At 36.0% G+C, this 27,582-nt stretch overlaps 1 protein-coding gene across 6 annotated transcripts in view; it reads right to left on the bottom strand.

The window, feature by feature from the left end:
• fam168a (family with sequence similarity 168 member A) overlaps nt 1-23,100 on the bottom strand; it is a 43,917-nt gene extending 20,817 nt beyond the window's left edge. The window contains exons 1-4 of one of the 6 annotated variants that reach the window (XM_046864326.1): nt 22,926-23,100; nt 11,747-11,793; nt 4,652-4,761; nt 2,782-2,870 (exon numbers count right to left, since the gene is read on the bottom strand). In XM_046864326.1, the coding sequence (XP_046720282.1) occupies nt 2,782-2,870; nt 4,652-4,716 (154 nt within the window). In that variant the 5' untranslated portion in view covers nt 4,717-4,761; nt 11,747-11,793; nt 22,926-23,100. The remainder of the gene's footprint in view (nt 1-2,781; nt 2,871-4,651; nt 4,762-11,746; nt 11,794-22,925) is intronic. The other 5 variants (XM_046864327.1, XM_046864330.1, XM_046864325.1 and 2 more) reach the window with 5 other exon arrangements.
• Between the last annotated feature and the right edge of the window lie 4,482 nt (nt 23,101-27,582).

The raw sequence follows: 27,582 nt of genomic DNA, 5'->3' as shown, positions 1-27,582 counted from the left end.
CGTAATAAATACTGATTCTCAGAAATCACCTACAATGCAGATACATGGCTATATATTATCATCATATTTATGTACCAACTGAACAACCGAAATGTGTGTGCTCAGTAAAATGTATTTACTATTAACAGTAATATTAAATAAGACAGCTAGTGTGCTGTAGAAATAACCAAGGGCTAATTTCACATAGGCTTTCACAAAAAATCTTCCTAGTATTTGCTACCATAAGGAAAAGTATTAAATATATGTATATAGTGTAGCTATTACTATTAATAGTACTGTGCATCAATCTAGAAAATTAATGTGCACTATAAAACCAAAGGTTTGTGGACACCTGACCATCACACCCATCCATGCTGGAAATAAAAACAAAACAATACGAACAATTAAAGAAATTCTAAAGATTTCCACTACAAATACCATTACAAACAATCAATTGGTAACCATTATTCCATGATTTTTATTACATAAAAAAATAGCAAAGGAACCTTTGTGGAAACATATTGGAATCTGACTGCTTAATGATGTCCTAATGATCGCTGTTGGTGTTCAATAGATACCAATATGTGATGTGCCTAATGGATGTTATAAATGATAAATAGAACACTTTGTACATCATGCTACCAATATAAATACAAGCTAAGTATCAGTAGAGACAACAGGGTTATACCAATTCAGTTTTTATTACAACCAAAACAATTCTGATTATAACCATGTATGTATATATATATATATATATATATATATATATATATATATATATATATATATATATATATATATATATATATATATATATATATATATTATTATTTTTTTTTAGCAGGGATATGCTAGTGTACTAATGCCCATGATGCTGAATGCTGGAAATCCTAACAGTCAAGCTCTAAAATCTCCCAAAACCCACTTCTCCTAAGCAAGCTATTTTTTTTTGTAGTGAGTATGTGATCATGCAAGCATTTTAGGTCCAGCAGCGTGCAGGAACACTTTCTCAAAATATTTATGACCGGGAGCACTTTGTTATGACACTGATGGCCTGTAAGTTGGTGAGGTTGTGAGTTTTTTTAGAAAAACAAAAATTCAAGAAATGCTGATCCAGTGGAACATTTTTTTTTTCATATATTAGTATACACTCAATAATCCAAACACAGCTGACCAAATTGCACATTGTTCAAACTTTGATTATTTCTGTCTCCTCAGCATTCTCCCTTTCTATTGCTCCTTGCAGCCATACGTCTTATCTTCTTCTTTTTTTTTTTTTATATCTCATGAATAAGTACTGACACATCTTTCTTCTGTCACCTCCATAAAAGACTGCAAGTATCGCATAATTGCAGTGTAACAGCTCTACACCTGTCTCTCTCTCTTTCTCTCTATAATTGACTCTTAGATGTTCACAGCAATGCGGTCGACACTACAGTGCTATCCTTTGAATACACACACATGCCAGTGGCGTTCCCCGGTGAAAAGCAGGAAATATGCTGAATTAAACATGTGCTGTACAATTATAGAAGCAATAAGTACAGTATGTCCATGCATATTGTTGCTGTACGACAGTAAGAAAAGAACAATTTTCCTAACAAGTGATCTTATACCAGAATACCACATCGTGATACTATGCGAGATTTAGTTTCATTAAACTAATAGTTTCCCATAACTTACTCTACGTGGCCACTGAGAGGGAATTTCTGAACACACTATATTTGTATTTTGATGTAATATGACAATTAAATGCACTAAATGAGTTTAGTTTTCACCAATATTCCTGAATTCATTTTTAACAAAAACATTTAAGGATTTTTCTAAAAAGAAAAACAAATTACTTGTTCATTTTAAGAGACATGTTTTATTTTTTCTTTATTATTTAGTATTGCCCTTTAATAAAGAAAAAGTACTGGAATAGTTGTCAGAATACTCGAATACTAAAATAATCGATAGCAGCAGCCCTAATTAACTGTGAGTATTAATTATGTGTTTGGAAAGCAATTATAGACAGTGAGTATAGTTGATGTGTATGGATCAAACAAAGACATTAAATATTCAGGTTTATAAATGGAGAGAATATGTGAATGATGATTATGGATGAGAGATTTAATAATAAGTATGAACAGCAAGCATTGATAAGTATGGATAGAGAGAATGAACAGTGAGTACTGATAGTATTTACAATGAATTTTGACAATGATTATGGATGGTGAGTATGGACAGTGAGTACTCATGATGAGTATGAAAAACAAGTACTGACTCTGGATAGAGAGATTGAACTTGGACAGTATGGGTAGTGGGTGTTGACAATGAGTACTGATTATGGGTATGGACAGTGAGTATTGCAAAAGAATATGGATGGCAAGTAGGAACAATAAGTGATGGCGAGTACAGACATCCAGTATTGACGATTGCGAGTGTGGTTTGTGAGTATTGGTGATTAGTATTAGGTTATTTATGAACAGAATAAATCAGTATGGATAGTGAATAAAAGCCTGAAAAAGGATTATGGAAACCAATGGATGATAATGGCAATAATAAATAAAGTATAGACATCCATTATGGTTGGCAAAATAAACATCAAGCATAGACAGTGAGGTTAAAATGCATAGAAGAAACCAAATGTTCTCGACAACAAACGAAAGCACTTTAAATTCTGTCTCTTAAAGATGTTAAAAATGACTGCAAGTCAGTACTCAGTTCCCAGTGAAACAATGGATGTTATAGTGTTTTCTCTGCAGCTTTTCTAGGCAGCTTATATCTCATTACTTGCATTACTCTCATAACAATGATTCTCACCTGTGTATGCCATGGTTTTAGGGTTTCCATAAGGAGTCCCAGGCTGCACTGGACTGTACACAGGGTTCATACTGGATACTCTGCTCTTGCTGAGAGAGAGAGAGAGAGAGAGAGAGAGAGAGAGAGAGAGAGAGAGAGAGAGAGCGAGCAATAATACAGAGGAAAGTAGGAAAATATTAATTCCATACAAATACACTCTGCAAAACCGACCCAAAACCAAAAGACAGCTAAAATCTTTTAAAAGACACAAATATGTAAAACATATGGATAGGAAAAACAGATGACATGGAATTCGGGTGTCCAAGCCAAGAGAAATCAGGCAGAGATGAAGACACACACAAACAACTGAAGGCAAATACACAAACAAGAAGTGACAGATACGCAGAGATCAAGAGAGAAACACACAAACAGAGAAAGAAAGAGAAACACAGAGAGACACACTTAGTTACACAGCTATAAAATCCCTGTAGCATTTGTACAGCATTCTTTTGTGTGCATAATCCACAGAATCTTTGTAAAATGCCAACAAGTGTTAATGGACTTCCTGTGCATAAGATCTAAGCTTTGGTCTGGCAGTTTGCAGCTCATGTCCTTTTATAATGGAGAAACAGTGGCTGCTAACTTGCAATTCTACAAAACTTTTTCCTGTGATATTCTATTCTAATATATCCAGAAATTAGAAATAAACAATGATTTAGCATTAAATAGAACAATTTTCCTCTTTGATACAAGCTCCATTGCGAGCTAGTTTAGCTAGCATGTTAGCTATTTTGGATGACAGAAAAAAACAGAAGGCCCTTCTCACTTTGTAATATACAATTTTACCTATATGGATGCTAAGTACATATTAAATATCAAACTATTTTGCACACATTTTAATGATAACTTCAGGAATTACGTGAAGATTTGTTTTAACTGTCACGTGTACATGTGCATTCCTCTATGCTGCAGCTGTCAGCCCAATATACTTATAATTTTTTAGGAGACGGGTTATCTGATTTGTAAAACCTAGTAAAACAATCCGTGTGACCCGTTTTCCATTTTTACAGGGTTTTTTTTTTCAAGCCGGACATTTTAACCTTAGCTGCTAGCCCAGTAGTCTGATAGTTAGCATCAATTTGAGCATACTTACAAAGCTAGCAAATTATAAAGGCTAGATATTGATTACAGACTTGAGCAAAAGTTTGGCCTGATTGTTTCAATTAATTTGTAAATAGATATTAGATTTTGTCCTATGACTGATCATAACACTGCTTAAAGTCATATTTACTACTTTGGTGAATATGTTGATATTTACATTTTGCATTATCTCTGCTTTTTATGTATACTGTATTATGAAAAACAGCATTTCCAGATGTAACTGGACCTTGAAAAATGTTTCTGATGATTTAAAAAAAAAAAAAAAAAAAAAAAAAACAGTTTATTGTGGTGTGGAAAAACTATATTGTCAACATTTAATGCCCTATTAATTTTTCCATTTCCTATCTGAGATGCTGGACCTGGACATTTGTGTCAGAAACATAGTATGCCCAGGACATCAGTTGTACCAATCATAAAAGATGCTTTTATGCGTAGGCATTTTAATGCTATCAAAAATTAATTTAAGCAGCTTCTACTTATTTTAAAAACACCTGCACTTACACTAGTCCTTTGTGAATAAAAATGGAGATTCTCATGCTATACTTTTTATATTTAGTGTGCAAATGTATTCTTTTTATTGTTGACCATTTTAATATTAAAGGTGGTGAAAACAGCAGGACATAGATATTTTACAATACATTTGTCATGTAAAGTCACATTTAGGTAAACACACACACCCCCTCAAGGTAGATTTGGGGTTGTTTTGGACAGTACCAGTCTCTACACTGACCTCTTCAGGCTGCTGTCTGTCGGGTAGAGAAAAGTGTATTTGTCAGAGGGGGGTCCGCCTGCCATTCTCACTGAAGCAAAGGCAAATGAAGGAGGGATGGATATGCAAATCTGAAATAGCAAATAAAAAACAAGAAAGAAAGAAGGAAAAAAGATAGAAAGAAAAACAAATAGAAAGAAAGATAGAAAGAAAGAAAAACAAAAGGAAAGCAAGGTCATGGTTAGAAAAAGCACAATTGAGCATAGCGAAGCACAGCAACAAAAACGGGTAAAGCTGAACAACAAAACAGCTGAGAGAGAGAGAGAGAGAGAGAGAGAGAGAGAGAGAGAGAGAGAGAGAGAGAGACAGTCAGTCAGTCAGTCAGTCAGAGAATGTGCAAGAGACAATTAGAGAGGTACAGAATCAATGAGAGTCATAGAAAAAATGAAAAGCAGAATGTTCTAGAATCAGAGAAAAAGGGAGTCAGTGTTAACTAGAGTCAGAGAGAAAGAGATTTAGAGCAGCTATCAGAGTTAGAAAATGTCAGAGCGTGAGTGAGAAAAAGAGAGTCGGACACAGACACTGTGAATGTGTCAGAGACACAGTCGGAGAGGGTCAGAGAGTCAGTAAGAAAGTGAGTCAGTGTCAACAAGAGTCAGAAAACATAGATTTGGAACAAGCATCAGTGAGTCAAAGAGAGCAAGAACAAAAGAGAGCGATGTTTAAAAATGTCCGAGACAGTCAGAGGAGGAGAGTCAGAAAGTGTCAGATCGACTGCAAAGACTTTTCGATAGTGTGAGAGTCATAGAAAGTATTAGAATCAGAATGGGTCAGAATGTCAGTCAATGAAAAAGAGAGTCAGACACACAGAATTGCACAAGCGCAGTTTACAAGCTGCAATGGCATGAAATGTTCAACTCATGAGAAGCACTGTGCATGTGCATGTGTGTTTATACACTATAGAATCACGAATCAAAATTATATTTTCTAACTAAAGGTATTTGAAGGTACCGTAGATTTAACACTCCAGCCAACTGTTCTGTTCCTCCACCTCCATCTTCTCTCCTTTCTACTCTTTTTTTTATTCCTTGTTTTCTCCAAATTCTTCAGTTTCTCCATGACTACCTCCCCACTCCCTTAGTTTTCCCTCTATTTCTTTCACTTCATCGACTCTCAATCTTACTGTAGATTTTAAATGTTTTCTACCACAGAGAAAACACATTTAAAGCTGCCTCTGTGGTCATGTCTCCTTCACAGATACTCTGATCCATTCAGTCACTTCAAAACTTTTTTCCTGACTATACACACAACATGGATGTGTTGTAAATATTGACTTGTGTTTCGTGTTTCGGCATCATACAAGTGTGCATATACTTATTAAAAGCATGTGATTTGATTGTCAAATAATGCTGTTGTATATCATATTAAGATTTTGAAACAGCATATATAACCCAAGAGAGAGTTGTATTTATACAGATAATTATGAATATTTGTGATAAAAAAGGATATGTCCTTATAAAGATAAGATTTGGTGCAGAAGTGTAACGACACGCACACAGACACACACATAAATCGAAATAAAAATTGTATACAATATTGGTGGCCCCAAATATATATTTTTCATACATTGAAAATATGTATTGCACGAATATGGACCTGAGATTTCTACTTTCATACGAGTGGAACATTCAACATTATAACAATACAAAAACGACAGCATAATAACAGCACAGTGTCCGTGCGATTCATAAACTCAGCAGCAAATCAATTAACAAAAGCTGAATGCAACGAAATGAAGCAAAATTCTTTAGTAACTGTATCACATCACACAAAAAACATATGAAATAATGCCTCAAATATTCAGGCACAGGAAACACAAGCACATGTTTTCCCTTATTGGTTCTTTAGTGTTCTTAGCCAGAAAGAATCTAGCTAGGATACATAAATGGGTGTGTCTGAAGCATGGCCCATTTTATTTCACATTTCGTTGTTAGCTTTATATGCTGTAAACACTAAACTGCTCTATAAAGCTTAAACATGTTGTTGAGTTTTTGGAGAGAACTGGGTTCTCCTCTATACATGAGCATGCTAGACTACTTATTAAAAAAAAAATAAAAAAACAGCATGGTTACGATTTGTCTTTTTAAAATCCCCTATAGAAAGAAAGAAATGCATTACGGCATGGTGAAATTGATTCTTCGCATATTCCAGCTTGTTAGGAAGTTGGGGTCAGAGTGCAGGGTCAGTCATGATACAGTGCCCCTGAAGCAGAGAGGGGTAGAGGCAGAAAAGTGGCAACTGGGCAGTGCTGGGGCCTGAACCCACAACCTTCCGATCAATAACCCAGAGCCTTAACCGTTGAGCTAGCACTTTGCTTCAGAGAAGGGAATATGGGCTTGATTACGCTGAATGATGTACTGTACTATGCAGTTGAATGCACACTAAAATAACTAATAACTAACTAACTAACCAACTAAAATAAACAAATAAATAAGATTGACAAGCCTAAAATGGGAATCTTCTAATGGTCTTTAATGGTCATTGGTCAGGAAATTTGCAAAAGTTTTGCTAATAGATAAAGTAACAGTATAGGATAGCCTGCTATCCTATACTGCTACTTTGAAGTCTTGTGCAGACAATTTTTACACAAAGAAGAGTCAATGTTGTTCCATTCAGTACTGATCAGTTTCAGAGTATAAATGTGAACTGAGAATTTGCATCAGAATTGTAATCAGAATTTTACCTGTACAAGTCAAAGTACATTTCCATGTTTCTAGCTTTTCTTCAAAATAGTTCACTGCAGCACAATTAAGCAAACAAACGGTTGTCTCAGGAGAGTCTCTGGAATGATTTGTTAAGACCATTGCTATATTGGGCATGGCTCATTTTCCCCTCAGGAGTGTATAGTTGAATGCAGTGACTATTCATTTTGAAAGTCTCATATCAATGCTGTATTGTTACAACTCTGATCTGGTCCTATGAGAGCATGTTTTTTTTTTTTAAAATTGCAGCTTTTACTTGAGAAACTAAAACTAAAAAAAAAAGCCCTCCCCTAATATTTACTTTTGGCTACCAAGCTTAAAATGATGAAGTCAGGCTTAGATTTAGATGGTACATAGAGGTAATTAGCCTCATTAATAATCATAATCAATGGTACATCGCCATAAGGACAGAAACCAATCTGTGTGTTAATTCTACCTACAAATCTGTAAGAGCAAAGTGCACATACACACACCTATATGTAGGACAGATATCCTAATTTCCCCAAATTCACCTTTTAAGCCTACTTATTTCACCACAAAGCAGCCAGTAAAAAGCTTTATAAGTATGCATTCATGTACTCACTTGAGTATCCAGAAAAAGCACCCTTCCTCCCTTTTTAGCTCTCTTGCTCAACCCACAGTACCATTTTCCTTTGTCTGAAGGACACTAATGAGGCCACGCTTCTTTTCCATTTCTTACTTACTCTTAATCTATTCCACCATCTCCATTTCATTAAAAAGGCATATACTTCTCACTTGATCTCTTTCACACTATTTTAAATCACTTTCCACCATTCTCGTTCTAGCCCCCTGCTTTACTTTACCCCTCAATCTCTTTTCCATTCCACCTCCCCCTCTCTTTCTTCACAACTGAGTCTTCCATTTCTTTGTCACTTTTTATTTACTCTCATTCCTCCCATCTACATATGCTCTTCTTATCCTGCTTTTATTCATCACCTTAGGGGTGTTTAAATCATAAGAAATGATCAACTAGCCGACCAGACATTGGAACATCGCAGTGTGCTGCCCAATCCCCTGGTTTAGGTAAGTGGTAGCTCAGTGGTTAAGGTGCTGGGTTACTGATCAGAAAGTCGGGGGTTCAAGCCCACGGTATCTTCAAGCTGCCACTCTTGGGCCCTTGAGCAAGGCTCTTAACCCTCTGTGCTCCAGGGGCGCCGTATCATGGCCGACCCCAGCTTCTGAGCAAGCTGGGATATGCAAAGAACAAATTTCACTGTGCTGTAATCTATATGTGACAAATAATATTCTCTCTCTAGTTGGCTGACAACCTAACTGACCAGGCTAAAAAATTGGTATCGATTGTAACATAGTAACTTGTGGCTGGCTTATTTACTCAGGGGCAATAATAATAATAACTAAATTTGTAAACACACTACAGTAGTGAGTGACAAACACTATTATAACAACTCAATTAAGGAGTGGTTAAATTACTTTCAAATATTTCCCCTCACACAATCTTAGTTCCTACTTACAATTAGTTCCCATATATTCAGTGAAGAAAATAGCTTATAATTCTGGTTTTATTGTGTGCTTTCATGTATGACCTATAAATGTATATAGAGACAAAATATAGTTTGGCACGTGTGAAAAGTAAGAAAAATCAAAAAGATTTATTACAAAAAATACAGGAGATTATTGGAGTGCTTGAAATTACTACACTTGAACAGTTCGTATTGCTATTAACTAGCATGGCGCCTGGCATCTAACATGTGAAACAAATTTTCACACTGATTAGAGTGTTATTTGCACAAGCAAGGGTAACTGTAGGCCACAAAACCACAGGGTGAGTGTCGCAGCTAATCACAGCCATGCTATGTTTAGTGTTTGCTGGACAACTGCATTATTTGTTTTACACAATTGTTCCTAAGAAAGTAACAACATTTACCTGACATTCCAGACACAACATGTTTTGTTCACTGTAACTACACAAGTGAAACTGATCCCAAAGAAGATAATTTTTTTTAGCCTTACCAACTTTATAGCCCTTTGTCAGGCTGGCTAGTTAGCTTACATCGATTTGATAGATACATAGATAGATAAAACTCATTGCATAGTACAGGTACACAGCAACAAAATGCAGTTTAGTATCTACCAGAAGTGTAAATAGTAGCAATTGTGCAAGGTAAATATGTACAGCATGTAATACATATGTACAGTAAATAAATATAAAGGCTATATGCTATATATCACAAGTAAATTGTTATATGGCAGTGAAAAAAATGGCAATAAGCTGAATAAACAAGTACACTAAATATATGTATACATATATGTGAAATATTAAGCACTAGGTACAGTATGTAGGGTATATACATGAGGGGTATATAAATTACAATGTACATATTGCATATTGTATGTTCAACTGTACTGTGTTCTGTATAAACACTATGCTATTAAAGTCTTTGTTTAAGAAGCTTTTGTTAAAATTGGCTTCCTTTTTTTAAATTCTCACAGCCAATATGTGGTTACATATTCAAATTCAAAAAGTGCCTAGTTTGACATGTCCACTGATGTCGCTAACTCTAAGAATTTCAAAAACGTACGAATCGAACGATACAAATAATACAATTTCCCAGTACGGTTACATTAAAAATATAAATTCCTGCTTGACCAAATAAATGGACGAGAACCAACCATTGAAAAAATTTGCATTTAACTAGTTATAAGATATACAGCCGTACAGTGGTGCCTCTAGTGAGTGTACCTGTGTAGAACATAGTAAAGCCACAATTAATGAGAAAATAAAAAGCATACCCACTTCCTGACTAGAATTCTTATGCCTTTTAGGGAGTCACTTGTAAGTCAACCTAAAATTGCTATTACTAGGAGATAGCCAAGTGGGTGAAGCGTTGTAGAACTTATTTGAAAGTCAACCATTGTAATGATCCAATGAACTGACCTGAATTGATCTAAGAGGGTTAATCAAGGTCAGATGTCTGATACTGTAGAAAAATATCATAGAAGAATGATGATTTTATATCAAATGGATTATTAAATAGAAAGACAAAATGTAAGTAATATTTTATAATACATTTATGTATTCAATGGATAGACTGTTATGGTTGTGATTTTTAAATCGTACACTAACGTATTTACAAAATATAAGATATTGTTATTATATCATTTTATATTATCATGATTGGGCTAATGTGAAATACATTGGATAAGTCCCAGTTATATACACTAATAATATGTATACTTTATTCATACTGTATTTAACTTAACATCCATGGCAACTGATTGCTACAATTTAATAGTTAGCTTTTGTTAGCTAGATTAGTAGTGTTCCTGTTGGTTAGTCCATGAGCCTGCTTATGTTATAGCAATTTTTCCATCAGTTAACACAATTCTGGAAAACCTGGAAGTCTGTGGGAATTTAGACTTACAGGAAATCACTTGGTCTTTTGCTCTTTAGCTGCTTGGACATAGTGATCAACTGCTTTATGCTGATTCAGACAACACAATAGATCACGAGCACAAGAAAAGTGTGGTAATCTGAATGAACAAATTAAAAACCATAACAGCATAAAAACTAATTCTGTTTATCCTAGGGCTACTGATATGTCCGGCCCTCCTTTTTTCATCTTCCTATGCCTTTGATTGTATCTGTAACACTTTAGCTCTCCCTTTTCTCTTCCACAAATCACTTTATCACAACCTTCCTTCCTTCAATAGCTTTACATTTTCCCTTGAATTCCCTCATCCTCTTCACCACCTTCTTTCTCGGTGGATATTAATAACTTGCCCTTCATCCTTTTGCGCTTTATTGAAGTGAACCTGAGCAATGCTGCAGTGCCCTTGAGTTTCTATCTTCCTCTCCCTCCCCCTCCCTGAAGGAACCTTGTTCTCATACCATATTTATATAACGCATTTCTCTTTTTATATCGTGCCAATGCTGCTCATTATCTCTGCCTCGGAGCATCAGAAAGAGAACACAGCCAAGCAAACAGAGAACACCAGCAGCGCAATTAGTTATATCACCAATGTTACAAATGCTGCTTGTTTTTCGTAAAAAGCCACATACAAGTAGACTGTGCAAAAAAGCAGATCTATATAAATCACATCGGGCTTTCCACAGGAGGTCTAATGTAGTGCATTTTCTGGGTAGCCAACACATAAATACACATATACATCAACATTTTTATATATTTGCTTCACGCGCACACACAAACATACACAGGCTATATACAATTATTGTGCAATATAGATGGGTCCTACCACAGTACCACCACCTTCAACTACCAAACATTAGCAACTATATTATTAAAGTCATGAATATTATGATGAAAAAAAATAACAGTATGTGAATGAAACTGGGAATTTGGTGAATATTTACCGATCAAATTTTGCAGGTTCACTCAGTTGCTATAGTTGACCAATATACTGAAAAAGCAAAATGTACAGTGAATTCCATTAGTATTTGGACAGCAACAATATACACCAATATAACAATCAATATATATATATATATATATATATGTGTGTGTGTGTGTGTAAAATAGTCTATATACCACCACAATGGGTTTGAAATGGAGCAATCAGGATCTAATTGAAATGTGAAGGTGTTCTAACGCCTAAAACATTTACTTATAATCTTATACTCCAGTACTCATGCTAGTTCTCACTCTCCAGTGTTCTGTATTGTTGAAAGATTTATGATCAAACTCTTGATGTCACCCAAATGAGGATGGGTTCCCCTTTTTAGTCTGGTTCCTCTCAAGGTTTCTTCCTCATTACATCTAAGGGAGTTTTTCCTTGCCACAGTCGCCATGGCTGCTTATCAGGGATAAATGCACACCATTCACCTTGACTGTTGATTTCTGTAAAGCTGCTTTGAGACAATGTCTGTTGTGAAAAGCGCTATACAAATAAACTTGACTTGACTTAAAACATTATACAAAACGTAACAAAAGCAACTGGACAAATCAATGTAATCATATGTAAGGATTATTTAATACATGGATGCAAATCCTTTGCATTCAATGAATGTCTAAAATCTGGAACCTATAGACATTATTAAATACTGTGTTTCGTCTCTCTTTCATTCCACTGTCCAAAATCATGCAGACAGGCTGACAATAGTGGCTACACCATTATTACGTCTGGGTGTGAATAAGTGTGTGAATGTGTTTGCATGTGTACATGGTGAACTGTGATGGTGGTATCGAGGGTATATTCCTGGCTTATACCCAGCAACAAACTATGACACTGGGCATTTAATCTGAATCGTATACACTTTTCTGCTTTATATTTATAGTACTTTATAACACAAATTTTTGTTTTATTTTATCCTTATATGATGTAAGATTGTATTACTTGGCTGTCTTATTTATTTAGAAATAAGGATACAATTGTATTCTTAGCTTTTAAAACCTTTATACATCCATTAAAGTATGATAAAGTATGTTTGCGTTGTGTTTAAAGATCATCTTGTACCAGATGGTCACTGTATTCTGCAAATAAAACAGCCATGTGTCTCTTGGGTTCCATGTGACTAACACACACACACACACACACACACACACACACACACACACACACACACACACACACATTTTTTCACTTACAGATATTGACTTGCATTTATTCTTTGTTTTAGTTTTACTAGCAAATTATTTGTATATTCATTTAAATTATTGTATTTTGATTCTATTTCCTCTTTCACCACATTTACATAATCGATTATACAGCTTGTACCATTTTTTTTGTTTCTTTTTACTGTTTGCACTACAAAATTATTTTCTGGCAAGTGGAATATGGGCAAACATATCTAATATCTAATATTTTAGTTGTTGGACACTGGCGTTTGAATGCAAACCTAAATTGTATATTTATTATACAAGCTTAAGCTAATCGTATGATGTGTGAGACAGATGCACAGTGTGCAGCTGCAGAGTCATCAGTTTACTTCTAAAGCTGAGAAGGAAGGCACACATTTATATACAATCATATCCCACAGTCCCACAGTACATATTTAAAATAAAAAAAATTGAGAGAGCAATATTTTGAAGGGGAAAAAAATCTTTAGGCTTCATCTAATTAATCATGCATACATTTGACTATCTTATAAACAAACAAAAAAATTGTCTTTAGTTTAAATTAAAACAAAAAGAATTTAGTTTTTGGAATATTAGATATTTATAATTGAATCACTATTACAGAAACTCTTTTCATGCTTTTAGTATAAAGGCTAGCAGTTACAAACAATTTGGTCATTTGAACATTTCTCTGTAATATTTATTTAAACAGGGATATGAAAGCATACAAAGATTTTTGATATTGAAAAATATACTGATTTTGAGCTATGTAAATAGGATTAAGTATTTTAACCCTAGGTAGTATGACAATGTTTTTTAAATGAATATATCATATACAGTATAACATAGTGACATAAATTGACATATACTGTTTATACATGCTCTTTAGGCATATGATAGTGTGAATTGGCCAAGTAGGTGGAGTTAAAAACCTTCAGCATATGCTCAATAATACAATATAAGTAAATCAAAAACACAACAACTTTTTTTTGTTAATATTATAATGAAAAAATTTAGCAAAGGAATCCTAAAATGTGAAAAATAACTGACCAAAAGTCATACTTTCGAACCTGTAATGTCTTGACTTATGGAATAAATCACTTATCGTCACTTATAGATGTGACCTTGCCTGTAAGTGTGTTTTGTCTCTCTCCCACTCAGTGTGTATGCAATGTCTGTCACTTTCTCTATTCATAATGCTCTCAAAGACAACAGTACCTCCTATTCTGACAGAAGATTTCACCTGCTGTGTCAATCTGATCTACAGTAAGAGGTTCACCCTACACACACACACACACACACACACACACACACACACACACACACACACACACACACACATATGTATATATAAAAACACAAATTCACAAAAGAGCGAGGGAGGGGCAGCTCTGAATTATTTATCATAAAGAGACGAGCTTAAAGAGGCGCTCTGTGTGAGAGACTGGGCACACACTAGCGCTCTGTGTGTGTATGTGTGCGAACTGTGAGGTCCAACTGCGAGAACAACACAAACAGTGGGGGGGAAACAAGCGAGAGAGAGACAGGGAGAAATATTCTGTTCAAATATTAATACAACACACTACAGCAAAAGAGAACTCAGTGAAAGTCTGCACAGTAAAATCTCTATATCAGCTCTTTCATTTGCTGTGGTTTGACTCAACCGTAGTCTGAGTAACATGTACTATCACACTAGCTTGTATTACTTATGACTAGGGTTTTGATTCAATGGGAGCTTTAAAACACGAAAGTTCGTCAGATGAAAATGGAAATAGAGACGGGACGCAATTTTACCAAAAGCACCTATAACGGGAATATACAAATCAATCTGAGCTAGCTAGCTGACATGCAATAAAGTGAGTAAAGCATCTCTGGGATCAGTTCTATGTGGCCATATTGCATGTGCAATAGTTCTTACTTCATATAAATTTATTTGAATAGAACTGCTTTGGCATATTGCACTTAACAACTGTGTGGTTGTTTTGTAACATATTGCTTAGTTGTCGTTGCTTAAATATGAATACCTGAGTGCCTTGATGCCTCTAGCATTTCAATTATTTTTTTGCATTATCACCTAACCCCTACTTTAGGCATTCTGAACGCCATCCAACTTTTACACAGAACTACAGCAAAGGACAAACTTGTTTAAATACAATGTGCAGAGATAAATTCAGAAAGCAAACAGACCTCCATTTAGCAGCATATACACATAACCACCCTTTCACATAACAAAAGCACAACTTCAACAGACTTAAGTAAGACTCTGAAAATGACATAATACACTCTTTCTCTTTCTGAACACCCTCACAGGACCTAAAAATGAAAGAGATGAAAGGGAGAGTTATTGTTTTGCAGTATTTCGTTCTCCTGGCTTCCATAAAAGCCCACTCTGGCTGGCTTTCAGCGCTCCAGCACCTCTGCCCTCTGTGAGCCATTATACTCCGAACAATTGTGTAAGAACTAGCACATAGTTTTGACCTTACTTACTCATTTTCTTTAATGTTTACTGCCAGTGTGTTCAAGTAAAACTTTACTACTAAAGTCTACTCACATACAAAAATCTGAATAAGAAACTAATTTGGTGTAACTGTAACAAAAATTACATTTAAATGTAATTATATAATAGCTTTAATAATACATACAAGTTTTAATAATGATCTAAGTTTCTAAGTATGACAATCTGAAATGGTTATGTTTTGTTGCATATACACTTTTGGCTAACACAGATAATACACCTTGGTATTAGGGTAGACTCAGCACCTAATCACCTCAGACACTATCACCTGGTAGATTCTTAATTGCATTTCATTGTTGAGTACTTGTTCTGTGCAATTCCATCCATCCATCCATCCATCCATCCATCCATCCATCCATCCATCCATCCATCCATCCATCGCTTTAACCCTGTACATATCCTCTGCCTTCTAATCTAAGGCAATGGCCGCAACCCTCATTAACTTTATCTTCTAATAACCAGGTCTCTTTCATGATCATACTCTGTCTTCTACGCTCACTCCAGCAAAACAGTTTGTGCATCAGGACCATTTCTTCACCCTAATCACAATTACTCTATAATGACACGTTCATTGTCACAATAAATTGCTTGGTTTTGTGGTTGGTGTATTGTTTGTTATTTAAAGCATTGCACATCAGATTAAAATTTCATGAGTTCAAACCCCAGCGCCTCTAAGCTGCCAAAACTGGATTCTTGAGGGTCTCAAGTGCTTCAAATGAAAGTCTATGTAGCTCAAGAAAAGGAAATCTGCCTTGTAAATGCAAATCATTCCACCCTCATTCCACTCCCTCCATCGTCACTAGCACATCATTCATCAGTCATCGTCAATCACTAGAACTTCCTTCACCCCCATTCTATCATTACTATGCCATCACTCACACCATAACTGTCATCACCACTGTCATCTATCATTCCACTATTAGTGTCCCCATTTTGGCTTGAGACTGTACAGAGTGATGCTAACCATATTTGGCTAGCCATATTTGACAGTCCCACACACCATTTGGTGATGAAGTAATCTGACTAAATTCTAGCATATTTAGCATATGCTGATTAAAAAACATATATTAAAGACAATTTTTAATGGTTAATAGTATTTAAAAATAGCAACAGTTTTATCTGTGATAGTAAAGAAAATTAGCTTAGAAAATTAGATACTAGAAATGGCATCAATATTTACACAGTTATGCTAAATGAACTTCTGAATTTAGCAGGGGTCATAATGCCACTTTAAGCATCTGCAAAGCCTGCACTTGATACAGTGCGGTCATGTTAGAAGTTCAATAGAAATCCAAACACAGAAGTTTCATTCCATCCGACCTTTTATGTTAACACCAGAACCCTCTGCCTCTCATTAGTGCCTCTGGAAAGCACTCGCATTCACAATCGCAGATGAACAGGCAGCTGGTGGACATGCTAATTCTGTCTCATGCACAGCCCACGTACCAGCAGGAGCCATCAAGAACGTGTAGTAAGTGCGTGTGTATGTGTATTGCCTCCAGGCCTGAGTGGTGCAGTGAAATCACTCATACTCCAGAGAGGGGATGCACAATAGAGACCCACACCTCCCCCCACAAGCCTTTCACACCATGCTGCTGAAGATCAACCTAAATCTCAGACATGAAAGGGAAATTATTTTTAAAAACATGAAAACTGCCTAAGCTGTATTTGTTTGAGACAGAATTTTGATATTCAATTAACCTTGGCTGATGTGTTAAAATGATCTACAGCTTCAAAAAACAAGTCATTAATTCATATAAGGAAATTTTGTGGTCCTTAAATCCATATGTGTGTCTGGAAGCCATATATGGAAACAGGAACGTGTCTTGGATCTCAAGTAGGAGGAATGAAGCCACTGAGTCATTCATGAATACTTTAATAATTTATCCGGAATCTCCCAATCTCTCACTGAGGCCACTTCCATCCATGTATATTCTTGAAAACATAGTTTGTTTTATGTGTTTGGGGTTTTCATTATATTTTTGCATGTGTTATTAATTTTGCCACTATGGTTGCTTGCCAGGCAGCTGGATTGTGTGCTGTAATTTCTTAATGTGCTTGCAATTTATGTCAATTTGTTTTTTAATTTGACCCCTATGCTGAGGCCAAAATACAAAACAATTTGCACTGCTCAGAAATCCACCACTTTATTGGTACAAACCATACTGTGAATAGAGATTTTGGATAACACACGTGTAATATTAGGCAAATGTTCCACTTCATCCCCTTCCTGCTCATATGAATCCACAGACAATGCAGCTATATTTTTGCACAATTTTCTTTTTCTTTAATGCTCACTATGATGCTCCTATTACATTATCATTGGACAATACTCAGACCATACAATTTACAACATACTATCTCTAGACTGCTGTGCTTGCAACATTTTTTTGTTCTGTTTCATCAGGACACTTAGAGACAGGATAAAAGAAACAGGTTTTCAGAAAATATCTGTGTACAAGGCCTGAGCAAACCATGGGATGCCAGTCCTTTGCAGAGGACCATGCACATAGATATTCACACCTAGGGGCAATTTCTATTAGCCAATTCATCAAAACAGAACATTTTAAGAAACCAAAGAGCCTGGAGGAGACACAGTCAGATACTCCATAGAGAGAGAGTAACGTTAGTTTAGGATCAAGAGTGTTGAGTGTTAATAAAAAAATAAAAAATAAAAATTAGTTTATGAGCCTTTGATTACATCAGTAAAGCTGATGTGGCTCAGGCAGAATTTTAGGTGAGCATTCACAACATTCACAATTTGATCCACACTTCTTGAATGCAAACCCACTTCTGAATCTTATAGATATTTTAAACAAATAGGATGTCTCACATATTAGTATCTTCCTGCTCTTTTCATTGCAGCACCATTTCCTTGTTAAAAATAATGACGATCGCGCTGACCCGTTTGCGATCATAAAATCTTTCTATTCGAGGTAATGTCGATAAGCACACGGATACATTTATTTTTCATCAGAAAGAAAAGCAGCGATTCGTAGTGTCTGCCCACACACGGCCCAAAAATACCCGCAGTTGCAGACTGGCACAGTCCCTGCCCAGCTGAGGCCATGTTCAACCGAACGACATTCTCTAAAATAACTCCTCGCACCGGCTCCCTAGAGTGTAGGAGTACAGAAAAAAAAGGATAGGAAAGAGCTATGACTTGGTATGAGGGAAAGGTGAGGAAGATTAGTGCACAAGTTTTGGCATAACAGTCCAGTGACAAGGTGGTAATGCCAAGCCAAATGTCTGACAATTAGCAATCCCAAAATGCTGCTACTGACACATCACTTCTAAAATAAGCAACAATTAAAGCTGACTTTAGCAAGTGGATCACTTGAGAAAAGTGCCACATATTTGATTTAGGCCCCTTGCATATTCACTGAGGTCTAGGATGCATGCGACATGCATTTGATATGATGTTACATTTGTAATGCGAATGGCAATGCGGCAATCACACAGCCTTGCTGCAGCTACGCAACGAAAGTAGTTAACGGATCACATTCACATTATTCTATAAACTGCCCCAACTTCAGTTGGACGGCAAGTCATTTAAAATAAATATTAATACAATTGTTTTTATTGCATTTCATGCTTTTCTCTTTCCACTAACTACTGAAAAAGTATGCATTAAAAACACTAAGCTAACAGGGTACAACAGAGCTAAAGTAACTGCCATCTGCTAGCATTACTGCAATTAGAGTGCAAGCTATTAGAAGTTTATGCTTCGCAAATCGCCACCTGCCCTCATTAAAACTCAGATTTATATCACATAGAATGTTCTTGCATAAACATAAATGAGCATCGCTAATCAAAAGGAGATGAAACTCTGAAAACATAATGTCTAATAAGAGCTAAACATTGGCTATGGGCAAACTGAGGGGGGGTACATAAGGATTTATGTGCATAAGGATAAAATGGCCCTGGTTGCAAAAGGTCTAAGAACCTCCAATATAGCAGGTTATGCTGGAATTGGTGTTTTAAAATCTTGATCCAAGTGCCCCTTTCTTTTACTCTGAGGAACCGTGCTTACAAGCAACGCTTATAGATTTTTTTTTTTCATGCTAGTCTGTGAGTGTGCTTGTTTTCACAGCTATTATTTATTTAAGACAATATATGTAATAAAACATATGTGGAAACAAACGTGTCCACTATAGAATTATTTTAAATAATACTTTGGTTAAGGAGTTTAAAGAGTAGGAATTTTAGTTTGCCAATATGTTTTTAGCCATCTGACAGCACTGTCTAAGAAAACATTATTACAGGTCGAATAATATTTGTTATAGGTGAGAAAGCACACAATTAGGCATGAATGTCTATACACATTTGATGACATAAAAGGTGATGGATGCTAATACTAAGTGTGAACTGGATACAAAAATTACTTGTAAAAACAATTCATTGTCTGCATTGTACCTTTCAGAACATCCCTTATGGTTAATAGCATTAAGAGCCATTTGATTATATAATTATATAACCAACCTAAAATGTAAAGTTTTATAGTCACCTCTTATACTCACTTTAGACACCTGATCTAGTTCTAGTACTAGTTTTTACTTAACAAATGCACTGGGATGAAATATTTTCTCAGAATAAATTACAATGCCCGCTATTTTACTGTAGCTGTGACCGAGTAACCCACGTTCAACAAAAATACATTGTCATAAGAGTAAAATAACTACTTTTAACATTTCTCTAAATTTAAAAGTTTTAATGTGTAGATCTCTCGAGGCTGCAGACTCGATGTTCATCTATGCTTAAGAATTTGGCTTTTTAATAATCAGTCACTGTGGTCATATTCCAGTGTACCTCAATGTTAGAAAAGTCAAATTCCATTATTGTGACTCTTCAAGCTACTGGGGTTTTACAAGTAGCCACAAGGCAAAATCCCCCAGCATCCTATGCCCTTGGTTATCTGGGGAAACCAAAACACCCTGAGGGTATATGCATATACATGTGAGAGTGTCTGTCTTAATATGATTAAATAAAACATAATGATTTTTACCCCTCCTCGCAAACACATGCCAGTAGGGGGATTTGATAAATTGCCCCAGGTGTGAACAAGCATGTGACAAATGTGTGCGTGTGTGCGGTGCTCTGAAATGGTCTGGTGCCCCATCCATAGTGTATTCCTTTCCAAATCCAAGTGTCATCAATTGGCTACTTGATTTAAAAAATCAGCTTCACGACTGCTGTACTGATACAATTGTTGGGCTGTTTGATGACATGGGAAGCTGTAAATCTTAAAACACTTACTTGATCCAAAATTCCACAACCCTTATCTAGTATATTAAAACAGACATGGCCCAAATATGATAAGAATAAACACAAAGATCAACAGCAGTGCTCAATTCACATTAAAACAAATGGAAATAAGTCTGTTTTAATACCAATATTTCCCCAAATAGGTCTTTTTTTAATGTACTTGTGACCTTGAGGTAGAATATACAGCTTTAATTCTACGTGCCAAAAAGATTTTAGAAAGACGAGTGCTGTGCGATATTATCCCATTATTTGTATTTCTCTGCCTGTCGCCAGTATAACCAATCTCACTCTCAATCTCCCCCGAATTCCCACTAGACGCATCTCATCTGCATTTCTGTAAGTATTTTTGTAAGCATTTTATCAGGAACAGTAAGTACACACGCTCTTTTTATATTCGCGGCATTTTAACCAGGTAGGAGTATTTTTTTTTTTATTATGCCATTTCTTGTTTGGTTTATTTGAGAGAGACTGATAACTGTTTCCAGTTTAGTAATGGTCATTTTAGTATCCTATGTCGAGACCTGTCTACCTTGTTAGATTATACTTTGCCATATTTACATTCATCTTGACAATGAATTATTGAAGCCTCTTTTAACAAACAATAGAAGAGTAGGTTCAAGTTAACTGACCATTTTTCTTTGTTTTCTAATACCACAATCACGTGCATGTGATCCATGGCATCACAATGTATAATGGGTTTGGACTTGCTCATGACCTCAGCACCTTTGGCACCAAAGGATCATCTTAAGGGCAACATCGTCACCAACCAGGGAACACGGTTCTAAACGAGCATCTGTTCCATCAAGTGATAATGCTGATATTAATTAATTGCACCAGATGCAATCTATAAAGAAATTCACCAAAAATCATGACCACTGATAATGAAGTGTGTTTATTGTTTAAAAGATTTATTTTGTTTGACCATATTGGGGTAAAATGAATATCACTACTGTGCATGTAGCTATGCAACTACAGCTTTATACATATAGGACTTTTGTAGATTATGATTTTAAATAAAGTCCACAGAGATGTAAAAGCACAAATGATTTTGTGATTTCAATGCACTTTATACTAATGCAATAAACAAGGCCTGAATATGATTAGAATCAGTACCTATAGCATTACCTTAACAACAAAACAAGAAAATGTCGAGGACAGATTACAAAAACACCTCTTACATAGACAGCCGTTTATGTACAGAAGTAGACTGATTTATCATTTGCATCACTACATCCAGACGACCTACCGAGTACACTGACGTCTGAACAAATGTAAAGGAAGCACAGTTTTCATTCGATTAAATAGATTTGTTAACACAGTGCAAGCAGCATTCAATAAACATAATGTACATTTAAAAAAAGAAACGGAATGAAACTACCTGTGCAAACAAGGGAAATTAATGATATAATGAAATATTCATTCTTGCAACAACAGAATTGATCAGCGAATAAAACAAAATGAGAAATGAGAACCTCCAAATGCAACTGATCACAATGGCAATATCAAACTTTCTAAGCCAAACCTCTGTGTATGAACGTTTAAACATTGGTATGCTCGAAATACAAATCTAAATTCAACATTCAGCATCTGACATACACGAACAAAAGATGCTAAGCTTTCATCACGCCTCAATACCATCTGCAGCCAAAAGATCTCTGATGGGTTGCTCTTTCTCTCACTAACCCCCCCCCCATCAAAAAAATCTGCACCATGTGCCATAACCAACACACAATGATTTTCACAATGAACACACACACACACACACACACACACACACAGACCCAGCACCATTTTGAATCCCTTTGCCTCGTTCGCCTCTTTTCTCTGCTCTGTGGAGAAATGCATGACAGGCAGATGAAGACAAGTGGCCATGCTTTTTCTTTCTTTCTTTCTCTCTCTCTCTCTCTCTCTTTCTTTCTCTCTCCCTCTCTTTCTTCATGGCTCCTTAAATAATACCTCAATTCGTCTTTCACTACTCATCTACAAGAGAAAACACTTTAACAAATAAACATAATTGATTACAGAAATGGCTTGATGCTTGTTTATAGGGTTTCTCTCTTTATTTTCCAAACAGTACACACACACACACACACACACACACACACACACACACACACACACATCTGGACAGTTAGTGCATGCGCTTGACATTTTATAAAGATCATTATGAGGAACGCATCATAAAAGATTTGACTTACAGATATTAAGCAGATCGAGGCAGATTTCGGTGTATAAGTCCTGGTCTGAACGTCTTTCCTTTTTCTCTTCTATTTTTCCTCCGGCTCGTTTTTTTCTTCTTCTCTTTTGGGGGATTTTTTTTTACAGGCGGTTTGGAATCGGAAAAGCATTCACACACACATACACACACTCATGGTAAGAGAGTGGGAGATGGAGAGAGAGAGGTAGTGGGGGATGGGGGGATGCCGAAAGACAGAAAGAACAAAGGGGAGGGAGGAGAAGGGGGGCACAGAGGCGCACGCAAGCAGCACAGCACACATCGGGTGGGGGGACTTTGGTTCAATCCAAAATTCCCCTCTTTTGGAACCAGAGTTCACTACAGATGTGTGCAGAAGCTATTATTAATGTGTATCCTATGTAGTGCGCGCCTACATAGAAAACGGAGACATATTCAAAGCTTCGAATACGCTTATAGTCCAAATCGAGCTAGACTACAAATCCCAGAGCACCTGTATAGCAAATTGGTGTTTATTCAATTATTTATTTATTTATTTATATCCATTTAAATAAATATTCAAATTCAAAATTTGACTATCAACAAAATGCCATAAACAATCTGATTTCAACAAGACAAAAAAAAAAAGACATGCGCTTCAGAACACGCTACTGATTTTATTTTGTTTGTTTTTCTTCTAACGCCCACATCATTGCGTCATTAACATGCGCCAAACATTTTCGCAACAGTCTAAATAATGGCTATTAGCCAGTCCGTTTAAAAAAAAAAAAAACACTGACTACGGATAATCATTTCACCCAATGCACGAGATGTGTTTATTTTCACATTACAAACCAGGCGAAATCTTACACAAACCAGTAACTACAAAGATAAGAAAGATGATTTTATCTCGCTAAACACACTAGCATGTTGCTAACGAAAGCCCTGTGACGCACTGCCAGTTTAGCTAGAGCGGTGTTGCAGCTGTTTGAGCAAATAGGATACAGCGTAATGGCGCCATCTTGTGTTAAATATGTAGTACTGTTGTGTCCTTTTCGGCGCTCTTCAATGATATGCATTAATAAGCGATCTCTGTATAAATACCCGAGCTAACAAGTTACAGTGCTCATATGTATGTGTACACTGACACTCATGATTCTTTCCATTGACCCCAAAGCAGGTCTATTACTAACAGAAACTTGACTTATAGTGTCCCCTATTAAGAAGAGCGTCCATATTCTTTGCCAGCATAGGTTCAGTTCTGTTAAAATGTGTAAATTCTTGTTCTTCTTTCTGGTGCTCTCGTTAGTGGTCACTGCAGCGGATCATCAGTCTCCATATCAAACTGTCGTAACCACCTGCATGCCTTCCCTCTACACATCCATAAACCTCCTCCTTGGCCTTCCTCAATTCCTCCTAACCTGGCGGCTCCATTCTCAGCATTTTTCTACCAATTTACCCCATGTCCAAACCATCTCAATCGTGTCTCTCTTACCTTGACTCTGAAATGTCCTACCTGCACAGTCCCTCTAATAAAGTAATTTCTTATCCTGTCCATCTTTATCACTCCCAATTAAAATCGCAGCACCTTGAACCACCAAATCCAGCTCCGTCTCCTGCCTTTTGCTAAATGCTAAATGTAAATTCGGGTTCATTTTTGAACAGAGTGTAAGTGTAGCATTTTTTGTAGTAAAAAGAACTTCAAGGCAGCCCAAAGTTAATAAATTTGTTGATGGATACCACAAAAATGTCAGTGTTAACACTGCTAGTGTTATATTCCAAACTGGGACACAGGCTCGTATTCAAGTCTTAGTTGAAAACATTTAGTCAAGCATTTTGCCAGTAAGTTTTTCTGAGGTGTTGCTTGTATAATCCACTGGCTTGTGGAAAGAAACTGTTACACAGTCTGGACATTATGGTCTGAATGCTTCGGGATCTTTTTTCCAGATGGCAGGAAAGTGAAGAGGGGTGTGTGTGGACGGCCACAATGCTGGTTTCTTCACTGATGCAAAGTGTGGTGTAAATATCCATGATGGAGGAAAAAGATCTTCTTAGCCATCCTTACTATATGCTGTATGGATTTGTGATCTGAGACGGTGCAATTCCCAAACCAGGCAGTGATGAATCTGCACAGGATGCTCTTGACGGTCCCTCTGTAAAATATTGTGAGGATATGTGGTGGGAGCTGTTGAATTCAATTGAAGACCACTCTCTGCTACTGAGGATGGTTCCACATCAACAGCTTAAACAATCCATGAAGAGCAATTCAAGATCTATAAAGATGGATTTGGACTCTGTAATTGACAAACAGTCTTGTACAATGGCTTAAGATTACAGATTGCATGAACAATTCTGCATTTAAAGACCCATCACTGAACAGCACGCACTGAACACTGATAAAACTATAATTAATATACATTAGATGCCAGCTACACGAGGTTGGGTTTCTTTTGAGTCTGCTTCCTATTCTTCATACCATCTCTGGGAGTTGTTCCTTGGCAGCATCACCACTGGATATAATACTCATTAGGGAAAAACTTATAAGGGGTTGAACTTGTAGGCACCAAACTTATACCCACTAACATATAAATTCATATTTTATAGCCTATTTATCTCTGTAAAGCTGCTTTGGGACCATGCACATTTTTAAATGTGTTATACAAATAAAACTGAATTGAATTGAATAGTGCTGAAAATAAATATTCAAATGAAGGAATCAAGGGACTAACTGAAATACCACACCACTGTAAAATGTGTACACTAGCTTCATTTATTACACCAGATACAATGCACCAAACAATTAAGACTTCCTTTGGATGAATTTGAAATTGACGTCTTTCAAATTGGTAATTTACAGTAGTATCTCGCACAGCATCCCATTACTACACTCCATCCACTTGCTTCCTGTAGCTGCCCGTATTTGATTTCAAATACTCATGCTCACCTACCTAACCATAAATCAGATTAGCATCCTCTACATCCCACCATCTCAACAAACAAGCAAGACATGCTACAAGACTCTTCTATGTTCTGGCACCTACTGGGTGGAATGAACTTCCAGATGATGTCCAAACAGCTGAGTCTTTAAATGATGTCTAAAGATCTACCTCTTCCAGCAGTATTTAAATTAACACAAAAAATAAATAAATAAAGCTTGCTTTTCTGTCTATATTCTGTCCAATTTTCAGACTAATAGTATTCTTAGTCTGTGTACTAATAAGCCAGAATTAGAATGTATTTATTAATAGAGACTTCAGAACACTATAGTAAGTCACTCTGTATAAGGGTGTCTGCCAAATGCTGTAAATGCAAATATATTAAAAGATGAAAAATGTTGAGTTGTGACCCTCCAGAAGTTTTTATGTAACGTTTAAATTCTGACACCAAAAAACTAGCACTATGCTTCTAGAAAGGGGTTAATGAACCAAAACATTTTAGTCTTTCCTCTTTGTTTTATTTGTATATTCATATATACAAAAAATAAAAAATTGACAAATAGATTATTGGTTTTGAGAAAAATTGATGTGCTACAGTAGATTTACGTATATGACATTGAAAGAGAGCGAAGACATCTGGACTGTTTTATTAAATATAGTTAAATGCAGTTCGAAACTACTCCACAGTACTTATCTGACTGTAGTTCTATTTGGATTATTGCATATGATGTGTATAGTATGTATCTGCACTGCATGTGATGCTCTGCTACATAAGTGGGACCAGCATGCAGAGAATGAGAGTTCAATTTTATTATAATTAAAATACATTCTTAAATAATTTGTCAAACTTATTTGCTGAACGGGCAATACAATAATTGCCTAAACACGTAAAATACTAAAATAATGTACTAGCAATGATATGCTAATATACTCTGGTAAAAGAGACCTGCATACACCAAATGGTGTTATTCTTAAGAAGCAGATGTGGCTCTGGTCCGTTAACAAAGAAAGGTATTTATGGCTGACATATAATAATGTACCCATAAGTTATTTTTATTTACACAGAAAAAAGCAAAAGAGGCAAAGTCTTTTAGAAATTTCAATAATGAAACATTTTAGAATAATGTTCCTCAACAAAAAATTGCAAAGATTTTGAATATCTTCAATACAATATTGAATATCATCAAAATATTACAAGAATCTGGATAATCTTTGTGTGCAGAGCAAAAATCAGTATTGGATGCTCGTGATATTCGAGAAACACTCCGGCAATCATTGTCTGTGATCACAGTTTACTGTGTTGTCCACAGATGCAGTTTAAAGCTCTGTAATGCAAAGAAGAAACCACATAAAACCACATGTGAACATGATCCAGAAAACCTGCTGTCTTTTATGGACCAAAGCTCATTTAAAATGAAGCTGAGGCCAGGTGAAAAATCTGTTCAGATTAATCCAAATTTTAAATTCTTTTTCAGAAATCATCGACACCATGTCCTCTAGACTAAAGAGGATAGGGATCATCAGGGTTGTTATCAGCATTATGTACAAAATCTTGAAACTGTTGATTTGGGGTTGCATTAATGCCTGTGGACTGGGCAGGTTGAATCCATGGAAAGGGGCCATAAATGCTGAAAGGCATATACAGGTTTAATACCAACATATGCTTCCATCCAGATGATTTATTTTCAGATCTTACATATTTCAGAAAACCTTGCATATTTTAGATGCAGTATGCCACATCCTTCA

The sequence above is a fragment of the Silurus meridionalis genome, chromosome 13 (assembly GCF_014805685.1).
Source record: "Silurus meridionalis isolate SWU-2019-XX chromosome 13, ASM1480568v1, whole genome shotgun sequence".
Classification (NCBI taxonomy): domain Eukaryota; kingdom Metazoa; phylum Chordata; class Actinopteri; order Siluriformes; family Siluridae; genus Silurus; species Silurus meridionalis.
Note: the sequence above shows the minus strand (reverse complement) of the source record. Positions and strands in the feature narration are given on the sequence as shown.